Raw genomic sequence first — 16,388 nt, forward strand, 5'->3', positions numbered from 1 at the left:
AGAAATTAAGGAACAGCCTTTCTTTCATTCCAGGTGTGTGTAATTTGGCATGTTTGCCACACAGTCATTGTCTTCGGCCTGCACTAAGCTTTGTACCATGGCACCAAAAACAGTTTAGAAATTTAAATTTGTATTTAATGAACAGGAGGCCAAAGTTCCTGCACTGGTGATGAAGGCTTTGGGGATCTGCATTCTTGTGTCTGTTAATTTCTTTTCCATTCCTGCCCTGACACTACAAACTTGGTCCTTACTGTGCAAGGCAGTACCAATTGTAGCTTTCCACCCTCATTTTAAAGTCCCATAAATAAGGAAGGCGTTGTCTTTAAAATTGAGACATTTATATAGGAAAAGAACTACACCATTCCATTTCTCTCAAGTCAAATATTTAAAAATTAGGTTAATAGAATCTAGTGTCTTTGACGTATGTCTTTACATTTATAGCTCAGACTGGTAAGGTGGATGGGTGGGTAAGACTATTCGCTACTAAATCTGACCAAACTGAGTTAGCTCTCTGGAACCCACATGGAAGAAGAAAAGAAAGTGTAGAAGAGTGGTTCTGAAGCTTTGATTTAACCAGGAGTCTGTAAGTACTGACACTGAAGGTCCTTGTTCCCAATTGTCTTTTGATCAATCAATAAAGATGCCAGCGGCTAATGGTTGAGTGGAAAGAAAGAGGTGGACTTCCAGGTTCCCTCAGGCTAGGAGAGAGGAGGGGGAGAATCAATATACTTGGTGGAGAGAGAGAGAGAGAGGAGACTCAGCTGCAGGAAAGATCTTCCAAAAATGTAGGCAGAACAGGAAAGAGGAGCCCACAGAAGGGCAGCCTGAAAGTGTCTTGGGCAGCAAGACCAATGAGCCTTATAGAAGGTAAAGGCTCAATGAAGCTGGGGGAATATTTAGCAGCACAGGATAGGAGTAAAGGGAAGACATGATAGCCAAGGGAGGCTTAGAGGAGCCACTGAGCCAGTAAGACAGGTTTAAAATGTCCCCTTGGTCTTGCAAACTTTATATGACCCAGCACAGAGGAATGCCAGGGCCAAGAAGTGGGAGTGGGTGGGTAGGGAAGCAGGGACAGGGAGAAGGGTATAGGGAACTTTCAGGATAGCATTTGAAATGTAAATAAAAAATATCTAATAAAATAAAATAATAAGTAAAAAAAAGTCCTAATGTTTGCATGTCTTTTACGGATCCAATATAGCTCCTGGACAGATGCCCACCTGGAGCTCACTGGAGCTCAAAGAAGTCAAAACTACTTTCTACAGAAGAGACTTCAACAAGTCCTCCTCTCACCTCCAGATGTGGTCAGGACACACATGTTCAAGCATAATCACACTATGCACACATATGCACAAACTCTAGGTAATAAAAAATATTAAATAAAATTTGGACTTCCAGTGAATTTAGAAAGAAAGGCTGTTAGCCTGTACCTTCATCACGTAACCATAACCCACTTCTTTATACATTTCCCTATGCTCCTGGTGGAGCGTTCAGTGGACACAGCTATGAATGCAGGAATGCATTCTGTAGTAAGACAGACTCCTTTCGGTCTGATTGATTTTGTGCTTTATAGTGCATTTCAGTTATCAGAAAGTATTGCAATTTTTCCTCCTGCTATTTGGAAAGAATGTAATGGTTGAAAAGATTGCTTGGCTTCTGAAAGAGTTTCTCCTGTCAAGGTGGTAGTGGTATATTTATTAAACTGTCTGGAATTCAGTAGTGGATACCTTCAATTCTTTCTCTGTTTGCTGGCCTGTAAGTAACACAGCACTCAAACTGACTCTTGGTAATGTGATCTAGCAGTGCTGTGGGACCATGGTCATGATGCTAGAGATGCACCAGTTTCCAGATTGTAATTACAGCCATTTTCAAAGTTCCTATGTAAAATGCATATAAGTCCTAGCTCATCAATACTTACATTCAGTGTGATTTTGCATATGACTTAGAGAACATTCTGGTGTTGTAGACTTCAACTCCTTAACCTTTATGATAGCCTACTAGAAGAAGACAGGGGTGTGTGTGTGTGTGTGTGTGCGCGCGCACACACATGTGTGTACATTGTGCATGTGTGTGTGTGTGTTTTATCATTGCACTCTAAGGAATGTTCCAATAACTGTGGCTTGCACATGAAGAAGATATAAGATGCATACTATTATAATGCTTTGAGAAAAATATATCTAGCAGAATTTTCTAACACTAAGAAGTACATATAAATTAATGATAGTTCTTCAAATAGTAGATATGATTGATAATGTATATGTTCATTTAAAAGAAATATGATGACTAAGAAAATTAAACAGTGTAGGTACCAGGATACACTAGGAGTGTTCAGGTAGAAACTGTCCTTTTTCACATCTGTTGCATGTTAATTTAGAAGGAAGATCGAGGTATGTCAATCTTGTTCACATGTTTTCTATTAGTTTAGAATGTTCTGTGTTACATAATGTAAATCTTGTTAGCATCCATCTCTCCTTTCAGGTATATTTTAAAGATCTCATAATGCAATTAAAATTCTCAGGTTTATTTTCCTCAGGTTTATCAGATTTAGATGTGATCCTGGAATGAACTTGCACTTCCATATGTGGAAATAAGTAAGAAAACTTAGAAGTTCAATACTGGAGTGGGAAAAAGGTGGCTGAATGATAAGTGGGAGCACTGGATAGATTCCAGGTTGGACAAGATTGGTTCTTGGAAGAATATCTGAGGGTGAAGGAGTTAAAAAGGACATTTATTGATAAAAATTAATTGTTGAAATTAAAAATTAGAGTATGGTGCTTATGTGCAAATTAAGGTTGCTCCAAAGGCCTGTGAAGGTTATGGAGGCGTTTGTCGATGGACGTCTTTGGCAAATGAGAAGGACAGTTCAAGTTGTCTCATCAGGCATTGGAAGTGTTTAGATCTCAGGTAAAGATGTAAGCTCTCAAAGAAAAGTCTTAGTGTGCGATGTAGTGCTCTGCTGACCTATCAGAGTATCTGTTAGACAAAACATTCTTTAATGCTACAATTGTGTTATCTCCTGGAGTTTGGCACAAGCTAAATTAATGGCTACCAACTACAATTGAGATATGTATATACTTTACATTAAATACACTTTTAAAAGTCAAGTTTCACTTACCCATATTCCAATGAACTAAAAAATATTCTTTTTACTAATTATATACCTTCGTGTGACCTAATTTATTTTTCACAATTAATATGATAAAATGAGAAAAATACATACAGCATATCTGTCTTTTGCCTATGGTACAAAATGGATCTCTCAGTAAATAGCATTTTTGCAGCTATTTGACATGCTAGCTGAACTTGCTACCATTTTGCCAAAAATATCATTTTATTCCTTTTGAAAAAGCAAGCTACAGTGATTCAGATTAGTGTTCTGACAAGCATTTTTCTTAAGATTGAGCCAATGAGTTTGTAACTCCAAGGTAATCAACTTAGTGCATACTGTGCTAACGATAGCCGTACTCAGTAGACCTATTATCTCTATAATTAAATAGATGGTGATGGAAATAATGAAAATGATGGCTAACTTTTATAGAGGAAAGGTTTATTCTGGATTGTAGTTTTGGTGGTTCAAGTTCATGGTCACTGGCCTGCCATGTTTTGGGGCTCCAGGAAATTATCCATCAGGATGGAAGGAGGTATCAGGGTAGAAGTGGCTACCAATCAGTCACTGTTCCCCAAAAAGGATGGGGGGGTGGAGGCACAGTGATCCTCACCACTCTAGTTCAGTGAACTGAGGTCTTTCTCAATGGCTCTTTTTTCCCCCCTAAATAAGACATTAAGATCACTCTGGGAATCAGGCCTTAAAAAAATAAAGAACTTTTTTTTTTTTTAACTTTATGTTTCATGTGTATGAGATTTTACCTGTATGGAGTTACATGCAGTGTATCTATGTCATTCCCACAGAGGCCAGAGGAAGGCATTGAATCCCCTAGACATGGAGTTATGGCCAGTTGTGAGCCATTATGTGGGTGCTAGGAGTCAAACCTTAGTTCTCTGCAGGAGCAGTAAGTACCCCTACCTTCTGAGTCAAGCTTTCAGGTCTGGAGAATGTGTCTTTTAGGCATGTACCTTTGGGAAACATTTATTCAAACCATAGCAATACCAATTAAATCTTAAACTAGAAAATTTAGACAAAAAATGATTTATCCCTTTAGAAGGACTTTGTAATAGTTATCATATGGCCAAAAGTGTCAGCCTCGGAGAAATCTGCATAACCTGTGTACCAACATTTTTCAAATGTCAGTACATGCCAGATTTTCGCAAGAATAACAGAACAATTTATAATGAAAAATAAGCAGTAGATTTCCATTAACAGAGGAGAGGGAAATGAACAGCTAGACTTTGATACTGCAGCTAACTTTGGACAAACAGCTAATAGCATTGTTTTGATGTGATATAAAATAATGTTAACAACAATGCTAAACAATGCAAAATATTTGTGTGATGTTGAATTTATTTTTTATATTTGTTAAGCACATACCTACTGTTAGAGACAGCATCAACCCTATCCCACTAAGGCAGACATTAATGGAATTTTCAGTGATAGAAAACAATCAGTTTCTCACTACCGATTTCTTTTTCCTTTTGGAAATGTAGACATTTTTCTTTATGAGTCATCTATTCATTATTGTTGGGTTTGTAATACCTGCCACAGGCTCATTTGAATTTTTATAAGGCCTAGCTGGTCCAACAGGTCCTGCAAGGCTGCCCTTTGATAGCTACAACCTGCTCTTTGCGCTCTGGCCCATGGTAGTGGAAAAGGTCTCTGCCACAGGATTCTGATACAATGAACTCTACCACATCTTCTTCACCTCATCCCTTGAGTTGTTTAGTCATGCATTATGCTTATAGACTCAAAAATAACTACTTGTTCTTCTAGCGCAATTATACTTATAGTTCCCTTTCAAAATAGAATAAATACGTAAGTCATCCCCATCCCCAACGCACACACAGATCAGTTTAAACTCTCACCTTGGCACAGGATCGATTCACCTGGACAGAGTTGCAGTGAGGAATTATCTAGATCGGGTTCTCCTGTGGGCATGTCTCTGGGAGATTTTTTTCAATTTTTAAGTGACTGTGCCTACAGTAGATATCACCATTTTCTAGGCTAGTCTCTGAATTTTATAAAAATAAAGGAAGGTTCTGTGGGAAAGGAGGAAGCAGCAGAACTGTGTTCATTCCTCTCTGTTTGTGGATGTGGTATTACTAGCTGTTTGAGCCTGTGCCTTACTCTCTCCTTAATGATGGGTTGTAACCTTGTATTGTGGGCCAAACAGAAAAAAAAATTCTCTCATAAAGTTGTTTCTGGTCAGGGTATTTTACCATAGCAACAGAAATGAATTAGAAATATATACATATTTATATGAATACATATGTATGTATACATACATCTCAGTGGGACAAGAATTACTTCGGGCTTCTTGATAAATTCTTATAAACATAAGGAGTTCTGAGATAAAGGGAAAAAACTCTGAGAAATATTGAGCTATATCTGTAGATATAGAATTCAGCAACTTGTACTGTCATCTGATATGAATGCAAGACTGGCAAGATGTTAGTCTTGGCCATTTTTCTGTTTCTGTGATGAGACACCATTAGCAAGAAGGTGTTGGGTTCATGACCCCAGGTGGCATACCTTCTCCAATAGGAACATACCTCCTAATCTTCCATAAAAAATTCTACCAACTAAGGATTAAGTATTTAAATATATGAACCTATAGGAGCGATCCTTAGTCAAACCACCACAGTGGCTCAGTGGGTAAAGGGTCTTGTTTCCAAGCCTGGAGATCTGAGTTTGGTTTCCAGATCCCATGAATAGATGGAAGGAGAGATCCAACTTTACAAAATTGCTCTTTGATTTCCATATGTGTTAATGTGCATATATCCAACCCCATATTAGGCAAATGCCACACAATAATAAACACATCATATTTTAAAGGAGATGATATATTTCAAGAACTACAGATTTTAAATGTTGGCTTAGAGAAGACAAATGTTTCTTGGATACAGAATGTAGTAAAATCATTGGCACCAGGTTCAACGGCTTGAGGAAATAGAGTAGTCTGAGTTTTGAGGAATAACTATTTCATTTGGTAAGAAAGACTGCCAGGAATCTCTTGAACCAATCCCATGGTTGAGAACATTACCAGATTCCCTTTCTCTCTTCCTACCTTACTATCAGTCTTGGCAACTTTTGCACCTACTAAATGCCAAGTATTTTGACTTCCTGTGAGTATCTAGGATCACATATTTTACCTTATTCAAATGTTTTCCATCTTGATCCCATCTTTGCCACTCAGTCATCAGTTTATACCTGAAAGAGATGTAGAAAGATTGACCCATAGGAAACAGCAGTAGCAGCAACAGCAGCAGCAATAACAACCTCCACAACAACAACAACCTTAGCAGCAGCAACAATAGCCTTAGCAGTATCAACAACAGCCTCCACAACAACAACCTCAGCAGCAGCAACAACAGCCTCCACAACAAGAAAAACTTCCACAACAACCTCAGCAGCAGCAACAGCCTCCATAACAATAACAACAACCTCCAAAACAACAACCTCAGCAGCAGCAACAGCCTCCACAAGAACAACTTCCACAACAACAACAACCTCAGCAGCAGCAACAACCTCCACAACAAGAACAACTTCCACAACAACAGCAACAACCTCAGCAGCAGCAACAACAGTCTCAGCAGCAACAACAACCTCAACAACAACAATAACAACAACAACAGCCTTTGGCTTTGGATCCCCATCCTGTGCCTGCTTGTACAATTCCAGAGGAAGCACTTGCAGTACATGTCTACACATGACTTCAATTCCTGCTCTCTTTCTTTGGTCCATGCTTCTGAGGCAGCCAGCCTTTTGACAGTTCAGTGGCCAGCTGTTGGCACTCCTCATCACCATTGACCATGTAGTATTTGACATGAGAGAAGAAGGATAATTTTCTTCCCTTGACCTCTGGGATTCTCTTCTTTCTGTATTTTTTCATTTTTAATTTCCTTGACTTCTATTCTTTTTTCTTTCTCATAGTACATATTTTTAATTTCTCTCATTCATTTGCCTATCTTCTGTTACATCTAGTACCATGACTTTGCTCTATTAGGCAAATTTGTACAAACAGCTTCAGTGTCTCCCTTAAAATTTTCATTATTTTCCCTCAGCATATAGTGCTAAACTTCATTTCAATATCTGATTGGCATTTTAATCTTTACATTGATTTTCCAACTTTGATATGGTGCCCCCATAGGCTGGCCTGTCTCTGTAAATAGTATCACCATGAACCCTGCTGCTCAAGCCTGGACTCCAGATTCTATCTCTTTCTCTTATAGTCTTCCAAGGAACAGCCAACCCTTTTAGCCATTTTTCCATCATATGGCTAATATGCCCTCTTGCAACTGTGCATCCTATCACTGCAAGGATAGTCTGACATATAGGTGTGGACCCCTGGGCTTTACTGAGTTCTCTGCATTCTCTTGCCTCCTAGTGGTCTAGACTTTGCCCATGTACTGCTGTGATCCACTAAAATGCTAACCATGACCTTTTCCTCTTCTCTAGAAAGTTCTCTAGTAGCTTTCCTTTGTTCATCTATGGTCTAACGCTTCCTGGAGGCTTCCAGGCACTCTGTGATCTGCCTCTGGTCTATTGGTTCACTGCTTTCTCCTCCTAGTCCCTTCAGGTCAACAACCAACAAACACTTTACTGATTATTTTCTCGAGATAGGTTTGTGCATGCCTCCTATCTTTGTGTTTCAGGCCCTCAGAATTCACGAGATCCTCATCTTCCCGTATCTGGCTCTTTCCTCACAAAAGTACCCTCTCAAATGCTGCCTTCTGGATCAATGGTTTCTTCTTCATTTTGTTTAAGATCCCTCCACCCCCTCAAAAAGCTAGAAAATAAATTTTGTTGAAATTCATTTGCATATACATATATTTAAATGTGTTACATGAATAAAACATTATGTCTAGATTGAATATATTTTTTTAAATTCAGAAAGTTTGAACAGGGTTATCAGGGAACATAAGCTCATTTTCCAGTCACATCTGAAATTTACTCTTCAGTCTTTTCTATGATACTTGACAGTAAATCCTATTTGTTTGCTTTTACTTTTTTCTATTCTACAGATCCTAAAGTTTGTAACACAGAAGCATGTATGGCTCACTCAGTTCCAGCTTCAGTGTCTATATCACATCCCAAAAATATTGGCTCAATGGATCAGATTTTAATGAATTCAAGAGGAAATGGATAATATGCCAGGGGAAGCCAAACATAAAATCATATTTTTTCCTGAGATAGCAAAAAAAGAAAATAATGGCAGGAATTATGTTTTGGTTAAAGTTATATTATTAAAGATATATTATTTTGTTCAATTAAGTAAGAGAGCTCTAAGTTCTAGATTATTAAAATAATGAAAATTATCAACTAAAATCATTAAATTAACTACTAAAGTTGTTGGTTTATTTTTTTCTTTTATAACACAGATTACATACTTAGTAAGAAACAGTTTTGTGTTTTTGTTTCTTGTCTCTATATTGTTTCTTTGTGTTTATTTTAAAAACCACTAGAAAATTTTTATTTAAAAATCTTTACAATGTGTGAAGTGATTGTACTTTTCTTTCTCATACACACATGTAAATGGTTGCTTGGCACTGATTTTTAACTATTAAGGATGTACTTAATGAAGTCTATTTTCACTAGAATCTATATTGACTTTCAGAAAACAAATGAATGCAGGCTAAATTAGAATCAAGTCAACACATTGTGATGACCAAATTGACAAAGAGGGAAATAAAGGAAGAAAAGTTGAGAAAGCATTTTTTTCATCCTGTGCTTGTCTGAGTAGAGTAGATTAATGACCAGTATGCTAATTTTTAGTGATGCAGATTAATATCCCAGTCACTGTTTATTTATACAGATGACTAATTTCTGAAGAATTGTATTACAAATCATAATGCATAGCATTTAAATGTCATTAAATCAATACTCCAGAGAACATTTATTACACATTTTACTTCCTAAAAAAACTCAAGGAAATATGCAAATGAAAGACAACTTCATCATAAACATTTCCAAGGTAGAAAAATAGGTAGTTGATGAATTTTTATGTAAGTTTGTATGACAGTGTACATTTAGTGGTCTTTAGTAGATTAAAGGGATTGTTACATGTGGTACTGTTAAAATCATTTGAAAGCGGTTTCTAATGGTTGAGTTAAATTTTATTTTAATATATGCATGGTACAACTCTTGAGGAACTATTCTTACATTATATCCATCTGTTTATCTCCCTAGAGTGAAATGCATTGCATCAGGCACAAAGGAGTTTGGAAGTAACTGAGCACTAATGAAAATTTTGATGCAGTTACATAATCTGTGACTGGAGAAATCAGATATGCAACAGTGTCAAGTTACTCTAAGAATACCTCTTCAACCTAAACATACCTGCTAAGTTCCTACTGGCTATCTGTGGCTGGCTATCCGTGGCTGGCTATCTGTGACTGGTTATCTGTGGCTGGTGGTCATAGCTGGCTATCCGTGGCTGGCTATCCGTGGCTGGCTATCCGTGACTGGCTATCCGTGGCTGGCTATCCGTGACTGGCTATCCACGGCTGGCTGTGACTGGTTATCCGTGGCTGGTGGTCATAGCTGGCTATCCGTGGCTGGCTATCTGTGACTGGTTATCCGTGGCTGGTGGTCATAGCTGGCTATCCATGGTTGGCATACATGGCTGGTGGTCATGGCTGGTTATCCACGGCTGGTTATCCACGGCTGGTTGTCTGTGGCTGGTTGTCATGGCTGGTTGTCTGTGGCTAGTTGTCCATGGCTCATCTCTTTCCATCTGTTCCCTAACTCTAGATGGGGACATCTAGCCTTGCCTTGCAAATAATGCTTCATATTTTGCATTTTAACAGGTTCATAGGTTTAAAAGACTAAAGTGTCCTAAGGCCTAAAAGTTGTCTGTTCATGTTATGCTGGAGAAGTTCTTAAAGCTATTGTTTCATGATTGTTACCTATGGGGTCAATTTATTTTTAAAATAATAAAAGTCCATGAAGATTAAATTTCTCTTGCTGCCAAAAGCCACTCACATGACTTTGCTGACTTTTCAGTTTGTTAAATTTAATTTCATATAAGTATGACTTGACTTTACCTTCAGTATTTTATTTGAATTTAAATTCTTGGTTTACATGCCAGCAATCATTTGCATGTATAATAAAATACCTTTGCTGGGAATGAGGACTGGGAAACCTGAAGTAAATTTTCTACACTTGTGTTGTACCGTGTAGTTATTCCAGAATGCTAAAGCTGATAATCAACATAGATGAATATGAACTTCAGATATTCAAATACATTCCTCTGTGAGATTATACACAAATGGATTTATGTCAAGATAAGTGAATTTTCCTATAAAGCTAGGAGGAATTATAATTTTAATCAAATTGTAATTAGATTACAGCCTTTTCTTCCTTCTACTGCTCCACACTGAAAAGGAAGGAAGAAGTGATTTTGTCTTTGTAGGTTTAATCTGGCATTACTAGAAGGAGATACTTATTGAAATGCTAATGCAAAGCTAGGAAGGGTTCTGGCCATTTGTTCACTAAGTTCCTTAAGCAGATGTGGGTGAATATTTGTTTTCATGGTTCATTCCAGTGTGCAGCACCAGAATGGAAAGGTAATGCTTACATGGAATTGATGTGGATTTCTTTTTACATGTCACAAAATTTTGTAATTTTTTTATATATATGTGTGTATATATATGATATATATATATGTATATATGTTTAGTACATATGTATATATATATATATATATATATATATATATATATGTGTGTGTGTGTGTATGTGTATATACTATATGCTAAAATAGAGAATAGACTAAAGTCACAAAATTGCTTATCCCTAGCATTAAAAATACTTTATATATTAGATGTAATACAAATTGAAAAAAAATAAACCCAAATATTGTGATACATTGGTAACACTGTGAAAAACTAACACAACAATGCAATTTCATAATTCTATTTTGTTTGTAATAAAATCAAAGAAAAAGAAGCCTAACATAAAATACAGTCTGGACTGTGTATGTTGTTCGGAAACTTGTTTTTTTAACTGTAGACTCAGGTAGTAATCAAAGTAGTCAAAAGCCCAGAGTGAATCCAGTGAAGAGGTCGTCTTTAGGTGCACTGCACTCAGTCTAACGCTCTAATGTTGAATCCAGTGAAGAGGTAATCTTTAGGTGCACTGCACTCAGTCAAATGCTCTAACATCGTCTACTTAATGTTGTATCCATAAATTAAGTTAATTAAGTTAATTAAGAATTTCTACATCTGGCATATGAGAATCACCTGAGCTGCATGTTAAATACAGATTGCTTGACTAAGTCCTATGTTTCAAGTACTCTGGCGGCCTGCATTTGCCTTCATCCAGACCAGTGTCGGACCACTTGGGAGATTCTGGTATGACTGGTGGCTCCAACACACTTAATTCTCTCCCATACTCACCCAATTACTACAATATACGTGATACCTGTTCTGGGTGCTAGAAGAGCATGAAACCATGAGTCCTGCCTCATTAGCAGTCTAGAGTTTGCAGTCCTCTGTTTGATGAAACTCAGAGATGCGGTAGCCTTTCAAAGCAGTTACCTTTGATTGCAGGGTAGATGCACCCTGAGATTTCACACAGAGGTCTGGAGTGCAATTTCAATCAGTCTCAGAAAACTCGGAGTGCACGTCACCACATTCTTCTCCTTCTGAGAAGACACTCTTGCACAGCCCTGGGTAGGGTTCTGCCTGCCTAGTAGTCACTCCATATATTTACTTTCCATTATTTCATTTTTACTTTTTCTCCAGTTTTTTTTTTTTTTAAATAAGATACTCAAGAGGTGATTTGATTAGTGAAGTATGACTGTGGCCTTTTACAACCTAATTAGAAATAACTATGAAGTTGTTGCTATGGGAGATAGTTTTATTGAGTATATTTTATAATTAATTATATATCAATATAGTCAAGTGCCATTCATTGGTCTAATTATAAAATGTAATTACTAGGATAGTCATGGCGTTTTACTGCTCTTTAATAGCTAGGGTTTGGAATTTCATTTGATCTTAGTAATTATACCACTCCAGCCCCTTCCTTTTGATTATTCTTTCTTTCCTCATGGATGTATTAGATTTGCTTGGCTGGCTCTGGAGCATCAGCTACTTAGGTAATAAATAAAATATCCCACAACCAGGGTTTGAAGAAAAGATCAAAAACAAAAATGCTAAATGGATAACACGGTCACTAATTATTGTCTTCAGGCAGCACCATCAATATTTCTCATTTCTTAACAAAGCATGCCAATTTACAAGGAGTGTGGTAGTGGCATATCTTACATGTGTTCATGTGTGGAAATATTAAGAGGTCTGTGGATCATCAGACTGTTCTTCGGGGATCTATCCTGCCTTCGGAGTAACTATTACATAATCTATAAACTTCCATTTTGTAAATAAAAGATGGAAAAGCAGGAAATCAATCACTAAATGCTATTGTGTTTATATGTATTGAACTCAGGATATGAAGCAAAGTGAACTTCATATCAGCAGATTATGAATAGCTATGTGATGAAAATTAGTCAGAAATTACTCCTCTGTATAACCAGCCTTTGGTTTCTGTGCCTTTTAGCCAGTTTAGAAACTAGGAAATGTATTCTAGAAAGTATATGTAGTGTGTGTGTGTAGTGGTATTATCATGTGGCCATTCTCCTTGGAAAATTTAGTTCAGTAGACCGTACATTCAGACTTATCTCTGGCTAGTTATGATGTATTGTGCATATTTGCTGCCTATGGCAGACAGACAGACAGACAGACAGACAGACAGACAGACAGACAGCTTGGCATAATTACTAAGCCTTCTCCTTCACCTTCACTGTGTTACAGAGACCCTGGAAACCCTCATCAGACAAGCAGAGAATTACACCAGTATCCTTTTCTGCAACACGTACCGGAACATGGCCTTGGAGGCTGCTGCTTCCATTCAGGAATTTTTCACGGATGTGGGACTCTATTTATTTGGTGCGGATGTTAATCCTGAGGAATTTGTAAACAGATTTTTTGACAGTCTTTTTCCTCTGGTCTACAACCATCTCATAAACCCTGGTGCGACTGACAGTTCTCTGCAATACTCAGAATGCATCCGAATGGCCCGCCAGGATGTAAGTCCATTTGGCAACATTCCCAAAAGAGTCATGGGGCAGATAGGGAGGTCGCTGCTGCCCGGCCGCACATTCCTGCAGGCACTTAATCTGGGCATTGAGGTCATCAACACCACGGACCATATACACTTCTCCAAGGAGTGCAGTAGGGCCCTCCTGAAGATGCAGTACTGTCCTCACTGCCAGAGCCTGATGCTCAGTAAGCCCTGCATGGGGTACTGCCTCAATGTCATCAGGGGCTGCCTGGCCCACATGACGGAGCTTAATCCACACTGGCATGCTTATATCCGGTCTTTGGAAGAGTTGTCAAATGCGATGCACGGGACCTACGACGTTGAACATGTGCTCCTGAACTTCCACTTGCTTGTTAATGATGCTGTGCTGCAGGCGCACCTCAATGGACAGAAGTTATTGGATCAGGTGAGACGCCATTCTGGGCCTTCTATCTAATTTCTTAGAATGCAAATTTTAGGTAGGATACACACAAACTTCTTTGATATTCTGTTGATAGACTCTACACACTTTTATCAGCAAAGTGGGTTCATTCTCTAAGAAACAGTCACAAAACGCATAGATATACCTGTTTGATTCAAAGTACTGCATTACATCTATTTTACTCCAAAACTTTGATCAGCCAAAACAATACTTTAGTCATTAAGAAGACGGTTTCTTGAATGGTTCAGTGAAGCTGGAAGAGCTCACATTTTAATCAAGAATATCTATCTGAGTCCGAGTGCAAAGTTAACTTGCAATATGAGATGAGGGAAGAATTTTAAGTCTCTGGACCTCAGTACCCTCACTGATAAGAAGAAAACTCTGCAGAAACATTCTGAAGCATTCTTTTTGAGAAGGCATTGTTTATGCAAGCTGTCTGTCCAGTACCTGTACGTGAAACGACAGGCTGATGCTGTTAGGGGTTTGTAGCGTCCTAGCTTTAGAATTGGAAAACACTGATTATGTATCCCCAAGGTTAAGGTTTGATGCCTTGGTGGGTACAAGCATTGCTTAAGAGTCTGACAAAGTGATGGAGTGGACAGTTTGTAAAACCTGACCCGTGCTCTCTCCTACAGTTCTATTTCTAGCAAACTAAGGATCTTTTGAGACAAAACCATCAAGCAAGTGCTACAAGAGTTTTCTCTCTTCAGCTTCCTGTAGAGCTATTTAAAAGTATTCTCAGGCTCCTTCAGCAACACTTCTCATATCTCATAGAGTGAAGTAGGATATGCTGTGGATGGTTCTCCTAAATCATTCCTCCCGAAATAAAACAGATACTCTCCAGCACCAAGACAGACCATCTTTCTGAACTGACATTGATTTACTGACCTGAGAAATAGTCTCATCACATGGTCTGTATGTCAACTCTTCACTCTTGATAGAAAGTGGACCAGAAAAGTTTGAGTTTTAGCACCATCTTCCTCAGTTTTTCTCCCCAGTGGACTTGTGAGCCTCTTCAGTGCCTTGAGACAATTAGCAATGGTCCTCTCTGGTGGCTGCATCATCAGCATGTCTCAAGAGCACTGGATTTCAACTCCAGATTGCATTCTGTTGAGTGTGCCCACCCAGTGGACAAGTTTCTTTTAACATTTTACAATTGGTGATCAAAATAATGGGTTTCATTATGATGGTTTCATGAATGTATATATATGTATGTATGTGTATTTATGTATGTAAATGTGTATATATGTATATGTATATGGCTGTGTATCTATGTATGTGTGTATGTATGTGTTTGTATGTATATATGTGAATTTGTGTATGTATGTATATGTATGTGTATTTATGTATGACTGCACATGTATGTGTGTATGAGTGTATGTGTGTATGAGTGCACATGTATGTGTGTATGAGTGTATGTGTGTATGCATGTGTGTATGTGTGTATGTATGTATGTGTGTATGCATGTATATGTGTATATGAGTGTGCATGCATATGTGAGTATATGTGTGTATGTGTATATGTATGTATGAGTGTGTATATGTGTATGTGTGTGTATATGTGTATATATGTGTGTATATATGTATGTATCATTGTGTCTTTTTCATATTCACCTTTCAACGCCCTCCCTCTTTGCTTGTTCTCAACTTGATGTAATAAACTTCATTTTGTTTTTGGTCCTTTCTTCCCAATTTATGTAAATCAAATACAAGATAAACTTCTGAAAGGACATAACACACACGAATTTTATAGTTTTAAATTTTGGACAGCAAATAAAATATACATCTTACAATGCCAAGTATGTCCAGAGGGAACATATGTACTAAAAATCTGGGGCCAAGTCTAGAATACAGTTTATATTTATAAAAAAGTTTCCCTATTATTTTTATGTGTATGAATCTTTTGCCTGCATATACGTGAGTGCACCACGAGTACACAGAAGTCAGAAGAGGGCCTCTGCAGGTGTCATGTTGTGAGCGTCCATGAGGGTGCTAAGATTCAAGCCAAGTTCCTCTCCAAGAACAACTGCTGTGAAGTCCTGAGCCATCTCTTCAGCCCTCCGGTGCTAGTTTTAATTTGAGGTATGCCAGTTAAAATCTTGGGCCTGAGATTTCTACTCTATGTAGCAGAATGGACATTCAATGCCAAACGATATGAACAGTGTTGAAGAAGGAGCAATGAAGTGCTGGGAAGAAGGTATATTCTTTTGTATTTGAATGAAATATTCTATAGATGTCAGGTCCATTTGATTTACAATGCCTTTTCATTATTTCTTTTCTTAGTTTTTGTCTGGATTACCTGTCAATTGATGAGAGTTGGGTGTTGAAGTCTCTTACTATTAATTTGATATGTGAGGTTTGATATATGATTTAAGCTTTGACAATGATTCTCTTACCAGTGTGGGTGCCCTGGTGTTTGGGGCAATAATATTCAGAATTGAGACATCATCTTGGCTTATTTTTCCTTTGATGAGTATGAAGTGTCCTTCCTTGTGTGTTTTGATTAATTTGTTTGTATGTTTCCTTATTTATTGAGTATTTTTTTGCATCAATGTTCATAAGAGTAATCTATTGTATTAGGTACTAGAGTAGCTTTGCAGGCTTAGTTCTTGGGTTAGTTTGTTTAGAAAAGTTTGTTCTGGCTGGGCATGGTGGTGCACACCTTTAATCCCAGCACTCAGGAGGCAGAGGCAGGCAGATTTCTGAGTTTGAAGCCAGCCTTGTCTACAAAGTGAGTTCCAGGACAGCCAGGGCT

At 37.9% G+C, this 16,388-nt stretch overlaps 1 protein-coding gene across 3 annotated transcripts in view; it reads left to right on the plus strand.

Moving 5' to 3' along the window:
- Gpc5 (glypican 5) overlaps positions 1-16,388 on the plus strand; it is a 1,281,045-nt gene that overhangs the window by 245,047 nt on the left and 1,019,610 nt on the right. For all 3 annotated transcript variants that reach the window (XM_021203557.2, XM_029541860.1, XM_029541861.1), the window contains exon 3: positions 12,925-13,619. In XM_021203557.2, coding sequence (XP_021059216.1) covers positions 12,925-13,619 — 695 coding nt within the window. The remainder of the gene's footprint in view (positions 1-12,924; positions 13,620-16,388) is intronic.

This window comes from Mus pahari, chromosome 8 (genome assembly GCF_900095145.1).
Source record: "Mus pahari chromosome 8, PAHARI_EIJ_v1.1, whole genome shotgun sequence".
Classification (NCBI taxonomy): Eukaryota; Metazoa; Chordata; class Mammalia; order Rodentia; family Muridae; genus Mus; species Mus pahari.